The sequence below is a fragment of the Thalassophryne amazonica genome, chromosome 14 (assembly GCF_902500255.1).
Source record: "Thalassophryne amazonica chromosome 14, fThaAma1.1, whole genome shotgun sequence".
In the NCBI taxonomy this organism is placed as follows: domain Eukaryota; kingdom Metazoa; phylum Chordata; class Actinopteri; order Batrachoidiformes; family Batrachoididae; genus Thalassophryne; species Thalassophryne amazonica.
The window spans coordinates 47,758,457-47,771,822 of NC_047116.1; the positions used below are offsets into that span (position 1 = coordinate 47,758,457).

At 41.2% G+C, this 13,366-nt stretch overlaps 1 protein-coding gene across 1 annotated transcript in view; it reads left to right on the top strand.

The window, feature by feature from the left end:
- The window catches only part of col5a2a (collagen, type V, alpha 2a), a 129,908-nt gene that overhangs the window by 66,450 nt on the left and 50,092 nt on the right, over positions 1-13,366 (top strand). Inside the window, 15 exon segments of the mRNA XM_034186031.1 lie at positions 308-352; positions 462-515; positions 1,484-1,537; positions 9,185-9,238; positions 9,399-9,452; positions 9,592-9,645; positions 9,834-9,878; positions 10,279-10,332; positions 10,566-10,610; positions 10,890-10,943; positions 11,030-11,128; positions 12,506-12,550; positions 12,680-12,778; positions 12,873-12,926; positions 13,025-13,132. Coding sequence (XP_034041922.1) covers positions 308-352; positions 462-515; positions 1,484-1,537; positions 9,185-9,238; positions 9,399-9,452; positions 9,592-9,645; positions 9,834-9,878; positions 10,279-10,332; positions 10,566-10,610; positions 10,890-10,943; positions 11,030-11,128; positions 12,506-12,550; positions 12,680-12,778; positions 12,873-12,926; positions 13,025-13,132 — 918 coding nt within the window.

The following is a 13,366-nucleotide window of genomic DNA, read 5'->3' on the forward strand; positions in this document are numbered from 1 at the left end:
TGATGATTGTTGATGATGTTGTTTTATGGTTTTGTGTGCATGTGTATCTTAGTTTGCAGATAGTGTTCCAGGGGCATTAGGAAGGACATAAGGGATATTTGCCAGTAACAAAAAGACATTATTTGCAAATTTTGCACCTGACCTGAAATTAGAGTTCCCTGCACAGTTCATCTGCTGTCTTACATGGAATATCATCATTTCTTTTTTTGTTTCTACAATACAACATAGTCACAGACTGCATGTGATCATATGTGCTTTTTGCTGTTCAGTAGACCTGTGTTCCTGTTGATGTTACCTTTTGTTCTAGGGAGAGTCTGGAGCAAGAGGACCTCCAGGGCCAAGTGGTAAACCTGTAAGTCCACACATAAATCTACACTAATGCTTTAGTGGACACACTTTCTTCTCTTCTCTCTGTTTTATTCTCATTTTTGTATTGTATAATTCATTCACTTTTCTCTCAGGGTCAATCTGGACCACAGGGACCTCCTGGAGATGTTGGTGATCCAGGAGCAATGGTATTAATTTTCATCTACATTTCTTGTGCATGTTTAACACATCCCATTCACATGGTTTGATCTTTAGATGTTATTTGTATGACTCTTAATGTTGCTGGTGATCTACTACTTAAATGGAAGTAAGGCGACTGTATATGTACTGAGCAAATTCCAAATTTCAACCTCAGATTTTATATGTCAGTAGTTTAACTGGCAGTTGTCTTCAGATGGCTACAACAGTGGCTACGTTTACATGCCGTTAATATTCGGGATAAGGTCAATATTCTGGTTTCTGAATCATTAGGAATAACCCGTTTACATGCTTAAGCAGACAGAGTTACTCCTGTATACATGGTCATTGGTATCATTTGGAATATCCCCATCTAAACAGCGACACACGTCTTCCACCGCTGCTTGATTTGGTCTGGCGTTTGTGCAAATCCTACTTCGCGTAACTTTTCGGCCACCTTCTTGTAAATGTCGCTATCTCGGTACTTTCTACCGTCAATAAAAGACATTATATTCATGTCTTTCATGATATTAATGAAGTACTCAGTTTCCTCCTCACTCCAAAAGTGTGATGCTGTGCTGCCGCGTCTGGATTTCCCAATGCTTGTTTACCTCTGCTTCTGTGGTGTCCAGTGGGTTAGGGTTACATACAAGTAGTTGTCATACTCAAAAGACCAAGATTCCTTGCGGATAGGACATGCGCAGAACACAAAATAATGTTCCTTTCTGTGTGGATATTCCAATGCGCTTTTATATGACCTGATATTCAGGTTAGAAAAGGAGTAACCCAGGGGTCATATTCGGGTTTTTAAAAACTGGAATATAAGCATATTCGGGTTTTTGCGGGTTTTTGCGGGTTTTTACATGGCCGTGCACAACCGGGTTATTGCTAATATTCCGGTTATGAAAGGGTTATTGGCTGCATGTAAATGTAGTCATAGACTGGTGGATGCTGACAACTGACTGTTTGTTTGTTTTAGGGTCCATCAGGCCAAAGAGGACCTGAGGGTCCTGCTGGGAAACCAGGTGAAGATGTAAGTTAACACTGTGCTCTGTTTGATAATCTGTGCAAAATAACAGAACCTTTTATAAAGAACATTAATACTAAGAGCATGAAAGAGCGCTGAGGAATAAACTATAAACTTCTGCCTTCTACTGCCAAAATGTAACATTGTGGAAGGGGACATTGTGCAAAATCAGTTTTAATATCCTTATTTAATTTTTACAGTAAAATATGCTTGGGCTTTCATGTTAAACATCACACAGCTGTAAAATCACAACTGTGTTAAGCTTCCACAGTTGTTATGCAGCTCAAGTACCCTCCAGTACTTCAAGGAAAAGTAGGTTTTAAAAAGGTTGCATTAAGGACTAGAAACTGTATATAAATACCGATAGGTATTGAAAGTTCAAAACCTGTATTAGCTCATCAGTAAAAGGAATTACAACATGACTGTACCTTTATTTCACCATTTTCACAAATTTATTTCTGACATGCTCATCAACCCCCCCTCGCCTCCCACCCCCAAGGTTATAATGTCATCCTCTGGTGGGTATATTGAACTGTCCACATTTCTTACTATGCCAGTGTACATTGGGCAATAGGGACGATACACTGTGGCCAGATCTCCAGTAAAAATACAATTCAACCAGAAGGAATACTCAGAGTGCTAAACCCATTTAACACTGACTCATCCAAATTACCAAACAATCAATTGCACTGTGTATAATCCATACTGGTTCAAGACTGTTTGTTTGAGTTGAACAACTATTTCATATATCTTTCAAGGTCATCCAGGGTCAAAGGACACATGACTTCATATTTGTGTTTAATCTGAACCATAGGTTTGTCTTCAACCAATTGAGAGACGTTATCATAGCAAATAGTCCCGATATACGAGGTCTCTTAGATAATAAACGGACCTTTTTTTTTTTTTTACTATATGGATTTGAATGACGTGCAATTGCACCAATCATGCTTGAACCCTCGTGCGCATGCATGAGTTTTTTCACACGTCGATGACATCATTTCCCTGTGGGCAGGCCTTGAGTGAGATGTGGTCCCGCCCTCTCGGCTGAATTCCTTTGTTTCACACACTGCTTGAGACGGCGCGTGTTGCTTTATCAAAATTTTTTCTGGACCTGTGAGGAATATCCGAGTGGACACTATTCGAGAAATTAAGCTGGTTTTCGGTGAAAAGTTTAACGGCTGATGAGAGATTATGGGGTGTTTCTGTCAATGTAAGGACTTCCCACGGAGCGGGATGTCCTGCAGCGTTTCCAGGCGCCGTCGTCGGCCTGTTTCGAGCTGAAATCATCCTAATTTAAGGCTTAATTCACCCAGGACATCGTGAGAGAACAGAGAAGATTCAGAAGAGGCCGGCATGAGGACTTTATGCGGACATTCCACCGTTTAAGGACATTTTTTAATGAAAGACGTGCGCGCAAATTCGCCGAGTCGTTTCCGTGACGACTCGGCAAATCTGTGTGCGCCGCGACAGGAAAAACACCTCCGTGTTGAAAACCATTTGTAAAATTCAGGCAGCTTTTGATGGCTTTCAACAAGTGAGTAACTGAGAAATTGTTTAACAGCTTGGGCATGTTCCAACTTGCCCGTTAAGGTTTCCAACGGAGGTGTTTTTCCTGTCGCGACCCCCCGCGGTCGGGTCCGGCCCGACATTCGACTCTGCCCGCACGTTCTTTCATTACAAAATGTCCGTTAACAATGGAATGTCCAAATAAACTCCTCATGCCGACTTCTTCTGAAAGTTCTCTGTTCTCTGACGACTTACTGGGTCAACAGAGCCTGAAATGTGGAAGTTTTCAACTTGAAACGGCGAGACGCTGCCGCCTCGAAGTGCAGTTCGCCATCAGGCGCCGTGGGCCATCCTTACGGCGACACTACCAGACCAAAATCTCTCATCAGCCGTTAAAATTTTTACTGAAAACCAGCTGAATTTATCGAATGGTGTCCACTCAGTTGTGCCTTACAGTTTTGAAAAAATTTGATCAAACAAAGAAGCAAGTCTCTGAGCCATTCCTAAACAATGAAAAAATCGACGAGAGGGTGGGCGACTCCTCACTCAAAGACTGCCCACAGGCGAATGATGTAACCGACAGGCGTGAAAAAACTCTCGCATGCCCACGAGGGTTCAAGCATGTCTGATGTAATCACACGTGATTCAAATCCATATGGTTTTTGAAAAAAATAATAAGGTCGGATACTTTTCTAATAGACCTTGTATTAGTGCTGGGTCAAAAACTCTGATCGTTGTCTGTAACTTTGATGATTAAACAATTTTTTTTTTTTAAATCAAGTGTTTTTTTTGTCTTTTGCTGCCCCTCATATACGAGGTCTATTAGAAAAGTATCCGACCTTATTATTTTTTAAAAAACCATATGGATTTGAATCACGTGTGATTACATCAGCCAAGCTTGAACCCTCGTGGGCATGCGAGAGTTTTTTCACGCCTGTCGGTGACGTCATTCACCTGTGAGCACGCCTTGTGGGAGGAGTGCTCCAGCCCCCTCGTCGGAATTCCTTTGTCTGAGAAGTTGCTGAGAGACTGGCGCTGTGCTTCATCAAAATTTTTTCAAAAACTGTGAGGCACATCCGAGTGGACACCATTCGACAAATTAAGCTGGTTTTCAGTGAAAATTTTAACGGCTGATGAGAGATTTTGGATTGTTTCTATCGCTGTAAGGACTTCCCACGGAGCGGGACGTTGCGCAGCGCTCCGAGGCGACATCGTCATCCTGTTTCAAGCTGAAAACCTCCAAATGTAAGCCTCTGTTGACCCAGGACGTCGTGAGAGAACAGAAAACTTTCAGAAGAGGTCGGAATCAGCAGTTTATCCGAACATTCCACTGTTAAAGGAGATTTTTTAATGAAAGACGTGCGGATGGATTGGCGCGTCGGCTCGCAGCTGGTGCGGCATGCCCGCCACAGGAAAAACACCTTCTGTTGGAAGCCTTGAGGACAAGTTGGAACATGCCCTGCTGTTAAACAATTTCGCAGATACTCACTCAACTGAAAGCCACCAAAAGCCGCCTGGATTTTATAAATGGTTATCAACACGGAGGTTGGCTCTCATTGCGGTATTGTATCACTTCCTGTTCCGGAGCACAGCGGTGTTTTGCTGTATCTGTTAGCTGTTTAATCAGCGCAGTTAGATTGATCTACTTAACTAGATAACGATTTGTTTCACAGTGTAATCTTCACGTGCTTTAACTAAAGCACTCCCTCTGCTGAATCACCTCTAAATTATTTACACATTATTCACTTTTTGTGTTTTTAGGAATCCGCTAGCTTAGCGCAGCTACTAGCTCTTAGCCGGTTTAGCATGGCGGCTTCTCCTGTCTCTCCCGCACTTTTCTGCTCTGGGTGTGAAATGTTTAGTTATTCCTTGGCATCCTTTAGCAGTAATGGTACTTGTAATAAGTGTAGCTTATTCGTAGCTTTGGAGGCCAGAATGGGCGAATTGGAGACTCGGCTCCGCACCTTGGAAAATCCTACAGCTAGCCAGGCCCCTGTAGTCGGTGCGGACCAAGGTAGCTTAGCCGCCGTTAGTTCCTGTCCAGCGGATCCCGAGCAGCCGGGAAAGCAGGCCGACTGGGTGACTGTGAGGAGGAAGCGTAGTCCTAAACAGAAGCCCCGTGTACACCGCCAACCCGTTCACATCTCTAACCGTTTTTCCCCACTCGGCAACGCACCCGCCATGGAACAAACTCTGGTTATTTGCGACTCTGTTTTGAGAAATGTGAAGTTAGCGACACCAGCAACCATAGTCAATTGTCTTCCGGGGGCCAGAGCAGGGGACACTGAAGGAAATTTGAAACTGCTGGCTAAGGCTAAGGGTAAATTTGGTAAGATTGTAATTCACGTCGGCAGTAATGACACCCAGTTACGCCAATCGGAGGTCACTAAAATTAATATTGAATCAGTGTGTAACTTTGCAAAAACAATGTCGGACTCTGTAGTTTTCTCTGGGCCCCTCCCCAATCGGACCGGGAGTGACATGTTTAGCCGCATGTTCTCCTTGAATTGCTGGCTGTCTGAGTGGTGTCCAAAAAATGAGGTGGGCTTCATAGATAATTGGCAAAGCTTCTGGGGAAAACCTGGTCTTGTTAGGAGAGACAGCATCCATCCCACTTTGGATGGAGCAGCTCTCATTTCTAGAAATCTGGCCAATTTTCTTAAATCCTCCAAACCGTGACTATCCAGGGTTGGGACCAGGAAGCAGAGTTGTAGTCTTACACACCTCTCTGCAGCTTCTCTCCCCCTGCCATCCCCTCATTACCCCATCCCCGTAGAGACGGTGCCTGCTCCCAGAACACCAGTAACCAGTAAAAATCTATTTAAGAATAAAAATTCAAAAAGAAAAAATAATATAGCACCTTCAACTGCACCACAGACTAAAACAGTTAAATGTGGTCTATTAAACATTAGGTCTCTCTCTTCTAAGTCCCTGTTAGTAAATGATATAATAATTGATCAACATATTGATTTATTCTGCCTTACAGAAACCTGGTTACAGCAGGATGAATATGTTAGTTTAAGTGAGTCAACACCCCCGAGTCACACTAACTGTCAGAATGCTCGTAGCATGGGCCGAGGCGGAGGATTAGCAGCAATCTTCCACTCCAGCTTATTAATTAATCAAAAACCCAGACAGAGCTTTAATTCATTTGAAAGCTTGACTCTTAGTCTTGTCCATCCAAATTGGAAGTCCCAAAAACCAGTTTTATTTGTTGTTATCTATCGTCCACCTGGTCGTTACTGTGAGTTTCGCTGTGAATTTTCGGACCTTTTGTCTGACTTAGTGCTTAGCTCAGATAAGATAATTATAGTGGGCAATTTTAACATCCACACAGATGCTGAATGACAGCCTCAACACTGCATTTAATCTATTGTTAGACTTGATTGGCTTTGCTCAAAATGTAAATGAGTCCACCCACCACTTTAATCATACCTTAGATCTTGTTCTGACTTATGGTATGGAAATTGAAGACTTAACAGTATTCCCTGAAAACCCCCTTCTGTCTGATCATTTCTTAATAACATTTACATTTACTCTGATGGACTACCCTGTAGTGGGGAATAAGTTTCATCACAGTAGAAGTCTTTCAGAAAGTGCTGTAACTAGGTTTAAGGATATGATTCCTTCTTTATGTTCTCCAATGCCATATACCAACACAGGGCAGAGTAGCTACCTAAACTCTGTGAGTGAGATAGATTATCTCGTCAATAGTTTTATATCCTCATTGAGGACAACTTTGGATGCTGTAGCTCCTCTGAAAAAGAGAGCCTTAAATCAGAATTGCCTGACTCCGTGGTGTAACTCACAAACTCGCAGCTTAAAGCAGATAACCCGTAAGTTGGAGAGGAAATGGCGTCTCTATAAAAAAAAGCCCTCCGTAAAGCTAGGACATCTTACTACTCATCACTAATTGAAGAAAATAAGAACAACCCCAGGTTTCTTTTCAGCACTGTAGCCAGGCTGACAAAGAATCAGAGCTCTACTGAGCCGAGTATTCCTTTAACTAGTAATGACTTCATGACTTTCTTTGCTAATAAAATTTTAACTATTAGAGAAAAAATTACTCATAACAATCCCAAAGACATATCGTTCTCTTTGGCTGCTTTCAGTGATGCCGGTATTTGGTTAGACTCTTTCTCTCTGATTGTTCTGTCTGAGTTATTTTCATTAGTTACTTCCTCCAAACCATCAACATGTCTTTTAGACCCCATTCCTACTAGGCTGCTCAAGGAAGCCCTACCATTAATTAATGCTTCGATCTTAAATATGATCAATCTATCTTTATTAGTTGGCTATGTACCACAGGCTTTTAAGGTGGCAGTAATTAAACCATTACTTAAAAAGCCATCACTTGACCCAGCTATCTTAGCTAATTATAGGCCAATCTCCAACCTTCCTTTTCTCTCAAAAATTCTTGAGAGGGTAGTTGTAAAACAGCTAACTGATTATCTGCAGAGGAATGGTCTATTTGAAGAGTTTCAGTCAGGGTTTAGAATGCATCATAGTACAGAAACAGCATTAGTGAAGGTTACAAATGATCTTCTTATGGCCTCAGACAGTGGACTCATCTCTGTGCTTGTTCTGTTAGACATCAGTGCTGCTTTTGATACTGTTGACCATAAAATTTTATTACAGAGATTAGAGCATGCCATATTAAAGGCACTGCGCTGCAGTGGTTTGAATCATATTTATCTAATAGATTCCAATTTGTTCATGTAAATGGGGAATCTTCTTCACAGACTAAGGTTAATTATGGAGTTCCACAAGGTTCTGTGCTAGGACCAATTTTATTCACTTTATACATGCTTCCCTTAGGCAGTATTATTAGACAGCATTGCTTAAATTTTCATTGTTACGCAGATGATACCCAGCTTTATCTATCCATGAAGCCAGAGGACACACACCAATTAGCTAACCTGCAGGATTGTCTTACAGACATAAAGACATGGATGACCTCTAATTTCCTGCTTTTAAACTCAGATAAAACTGAAGTTATTGTACTTGGCCCCACAAATCTTAGAAACATGGTGTCTAACCAGATCCTTACTCTGGATGGCATTACCCTGACCTCTAGTAATACTGTGAGAAATCTTGGAGTCATTTTTGATCAGGATATGTCCTTCAATGCGCATATTAAGCAAATATGTAGGACTGCTTTTTTGCATTTGCGCAATATCTCTAAAATTAGAAAGGTCTTGTCTCAGAGTGATGCTGAAAAACTAATTCATGCATTTATTTCCTCTAGGCTGGACTATTGTAATTCATTATTATCAGGTTGTCCTAAAAGTTCCCTGAAAAGCCTTCAGTTAATTCAAAATGCTGCAGCTAGAGTACTGACAGGGACTAGAAGGAGAGAGCATATCTCACCCATATTGGCCTCTCTTCATTGGCTTCCTGTTAATTCTAGAATAGAATTTAAAATTCTTCTTCTTACTGATAAGGTTTTGAATAATCAGGTCCCATCTTATCTTAGGGACCTCATAGTACCATATCACCCCCAATAGAGCGCTTCGCTTCAGCTTTCAGGCTCCTCTCCTCTGGAACCAGCTCCCAATTCAGATTAGGGAGACAGACACCCTCTCTACTTTTAAGATTAGGCTTAAAACTTTCCTTTTTGCTAAAGCTTATAGTTGGGGCTGGATCAGGTGACCCTGAACCATCCCTTAGTTATGCTGCTATAGACTTAGACTGCTGGGGGGTTCCCATGATGCACTGAGTGTTTCTTTCTCTTTTTGCTCTGTATGCACCACTCTGCATTTAATCATTAGTGATTGATCTCTGCTCCCCTCCACAGCATGTTTTTTTCCTGGTTCTCTCCCTCAGCCCCAACCAGTCCCAGCAGAAGACTACCCCTCCCTGAGCCTGGTTCTGCTGGAGGTTTCTTCCTGTTAAAAGGGAGTTTTTCCTTCCCACTGTCGCCAAGTACTTGCTCACAGGGGGTCGTTTTGACCATTGGGGTTTTTCCGTAATTATTGTATGGCTTTGCTTTACAATATAAAGCGCCTTGGGGCAACTGTTTGTTGTGATTTGGCGTTATATAAATAAAATTGATTTGATTTTATATATATATATATAATTATTTTAATTATTTAATTATATGACATTTATTTCACTGAAATGTGTAAATGTCATGTCGTTATAAAGGGAGAAGCAGGCAAATCAGGAAATCCTGGAGAGATGGGTTTCGCTGGCTCACCAGTAAGTGTCTTCAGCTTTGTGACGTCACAACACATTGTGTTTCAGACAAAGTTGTAAGGTTTTGCATTTTGTGTAATCAGAAAATGAATCAGCAACATGTGCCAAGAGTACATCTTGAGAGGATAGAATTGACACATCTGTTGCATGTCACACATTTCAGGGACCTCGAGGATTTCCAGGTGCACCCGGTCCCCCAGGTCTGAAGGGTCATAGAGTGAGTAGAACTTCTCAAAAATGTAAAGGAATTTCTTCAATCAGTGTTTCATCAAACACCACCCCAGTCTCTTTTTTGATAAACCTTTTCACACATGTCAGTGGACTAAATTGTGACTGTTTATTGATGACTTGTACAGGGTCATGCTGGACCACTTGGCCAAAAAGGTGAAACTGGAGCAGTTGGATCCAAGGTATAAATAAGATTAAAACACACTGTTTTCTGCTTACATTCTTGGCTAGTTGATTCAAGATTGGTTGATGTGTAGGTTCAAAAGTCCTAACTGATGTAATTACTGAGATGTAATTACTACAAAAATAGTTCATACAATAAACCTGCCACCTTCAATCATACATAAAGTAATCGCTTGTTGTGTTCTAGGGTGCTACGGGGCCCTCTGGTCCACTGGGAGCACCTGGTCCCATGGTAAGACATAATTAGCGAACTGATAATTTTGATGCATTTTTCATAAGGTTAAGAGTATGATCATAAACAATCAGCCTCTACTGAAGTTTGCTCTGTTTGACATTTTACTGTGAACATTTTAACTGAAGACATGACTGAAACCTCATGATCACCATGAGGGCACATTATTGATGCATATTACTGACAAGACTTTAGGTCATACTTTATACTGTAACAGCTGCTACTGTTGATGGCTATGCAGTGCATTATTATTATTATTCACGGAATAAAATATGCACATCTTTCTTTTCTTGCCTCATGGTAGCCTAGAGATGGTACTATTAAAAACTGACACTGCCTCGGTCAAATCTATGCACCTGAAGTGGGTCAACTGTAACTGATCACATTATGTGTAAATTAGGGTCCTGCTGGGATGCCAGGAGAGAGGGGGCGCTCTGGACCCACTGGAATACCGGTAAGGATGAAATCAGTGTACCTTCATAAACATTTAGCACAATTTTAAGCAATTTCTTTGTAGTATCACAGTGTATGCTACTGATTAACAGGTACTGATAAATTACAGGAGTGGACAGCCATATATTGTGTGGGTTGGGGGTGGCAGGGGTGTTTACATTTACAAAAAGATAACCATCTCTCAGAATCCAAATGTTTGATTTATTAATCAGATTGAACATTGCCCTCTCTTAGGGTAAACGTGGTCCACCGGGTAACATCGGAAAATCTGGTCCAATGGTAAGTGTTTCATCATTGTGTAATTGACATTTAATAAATGCCGGTATCACTATGTTACCTGTGTATAATGTGCCAACTAAAATATATACAGATATGAAAGCCTTTTTTGAAATAACACTAAACATTAATATTCCATTGGTGATGATGACCACATGTAATCCAGAGTTTTAAAGATCACGCAGATGGAATTATGCTGCTGTTTTGAGGCACTGTTGTGTTTACTGTAGTGATGCACATGTTTATGAGTTGCAAGACAACCATCCTGTGATTGATTTTCAGGGTCCCTTAGGTTTAAGCGGGCCACCAGGGTATCCAGGAACACCAGGGATGAAGGCAAGTCGAGTAAAGCATTGTTAAGCCTGTAAAACATAAGGTGTGTCTTTATAACAAGGTTTGAAGTAGTTGACTGTTTTCCACAGGGACAACCCGGCCCAACTGGAGTCCGGGGTCCAGAAGGCCCTCAGGGTCAAAGAGGAGAGACCGGTCACCAGGGAAGATCTGGACCAGTTGGCCTCAGGGTTATTATGTTTCTTTATTGTATCTTCTATACTGTATATGCTTTCTGTAGTAGGTTCATCTATTCAACTGATCATTAACACTTAAATCCCTAAAGGAATTTTCTTGATTTTACCATACCTTAAGAAATTTTTTTAAAGTAATGTATATTAATATAATGCCCATGTGCAACATATCAAAATATTCATAACAATCTCAGCTATCTGAATATACGACATATATTTGACAAGAATAAAGAAAGTATAAAGATATGACCTATTAATAGAAATATGACAAAGTTAACCAGGATGCAGGAGAGTGTCATGAGGCCTCAGAGTGTTAAAGTGCATATCTACACAGTACAATCACCAGTGTTAAATTAACACTGACAATGAACATATGGTCCCACTCTGGTCAGTGTTAATTTAACACTGGCAGTGTTAATTTAACACTGGTGATTTTACTGTGTAATTAGCCATTCACATGGCAGGACCACAGTGCATTTTGGTATGTAGACATGGTTAAGAGGATCTGCTGGATCAGAAACTCAATCTGGAATAAAGGTCACATAAGTGACCTTGAATGTGGCAGATTGTTTGTGCCATTTTGGTTGGTTTGAGTATTTTATTAACTGCTATTGACTGGGATTTTCATGTCGGGCTATCTCTCAGGTCTACAGAAAAGAAAACACATCCAGTGATTGGCTACTCTCTGCTAAAATATCTTGTTGATAATAGCAAGACAAGAATTGCCAGACTGGCTTAAAGGCATCATTAACACAAATAGTCTTGTTACAACAACGTTATGCAAAAGAGAGCCTTGGAACACCATATGTGGAACCTGGAAGCAGATGGTCAACAGCAGCAGAAGACCACACAAGGTGGCACGTCTCTCAGTTCAGAACAGGAAACCGAGGCTACAGTGGACATGGGCTTTCCAAAATCTGGCAATGGAAGATTGCAAAAGTGTCATGTTTTATGATGAGTTCAGTTTATACTGCAAGGATGTATTCAGGTGGAAGGGTCAGAATTTAACATAAACAACATGAAATCATAAATCCACCCTGCCTTACAGCAACAATTCAGACTGCATCTGCTGGTATAATGCAGTTGCAACTGTGTGATGGCATCATGTCAGTATAGACCAAGATGTCTGAGAAATACTTCCCGCACCTTTTTGAACTCATGCCACAAATAATTAAGCCAGTTAAGGCCGTTTTAAAGGCAAAACAGACTCCAATCTTGTGCACTATGTAAGGTGTATCTAACGAACTGTCCAGTAAGTCTATATGCAACAAAAAGAATGCTAATATTATATAGAGTATGTTACCAAATTTATCATCACACTAATTAAATACACAATACGCTGATGAACTAACTGTGAAAATGTTGTATTCAAAGGGACCCACGGGTACAGATGGTGGGCCAGGTGCCAAAGGTCCAGTGGTATGTCAACAGTTTATTATTTTAATAAGCATACGTACATAAACTACTTTGTGTTTATTGTATGATTCTGTGTGGACATATCTAAGATTGATACCAGCTGACTTAAGAAATGTTGGTTCTTCTTCACAGGGTAATCTTGGTCCACAAGGTCAAGCTGGCCATCATGGGCCTCCTGGACCCCCAGGGCCCCAGGGAAGCACTGGTCAGCCTGGTATCAAGGGGCAACTGGTAAACTGGTGTTATAATATGAATTTTATAGCATGTTTCTGCTTTGATAAAATCATGACCAGTGCATTTTGTAATGTGTGCATTTGTGTTAAAGGGAGATGTTGGTGTACCAGGGTTTAAAGGCGAAGCTGGGCCCAAAGGAGAGCCTGTAAGCTAAGACAGCACTATACAACAATGGATCTTAATTCTGTTGCTGGGGATAGTCTTTTCTTCACAGTAATTATTGCTTGTACGTTCATATTCTAGGGTCCGCCAGGCTCTCAGGGAGTGATTGGACCTCAGGGTGAGGAAGGGAAGCGAGGGCCACGGGGAGACCCTGGCTCTATTGGTCCCCCGGGTCCAGTCGGTGAGCGAGTGAGTCAGCATTCTGCCTACTTCAATAATTTTCATCAAACAGAGAGCTGCCCTTTAAGGGTTGAGGTCATCATAGTAATTACTTCAATTTCTAAAACTAATCAATATCAGTGGGGAACAGAAATGCACCAACACAAAAACGACTCTCAACAAACCAGTGTATGAAAACTGCAGAGAATGTATTGACCAGAAATTGGTTTTCTGAGGTAGTTGCCTTGAGGCCAATTTTCTAGA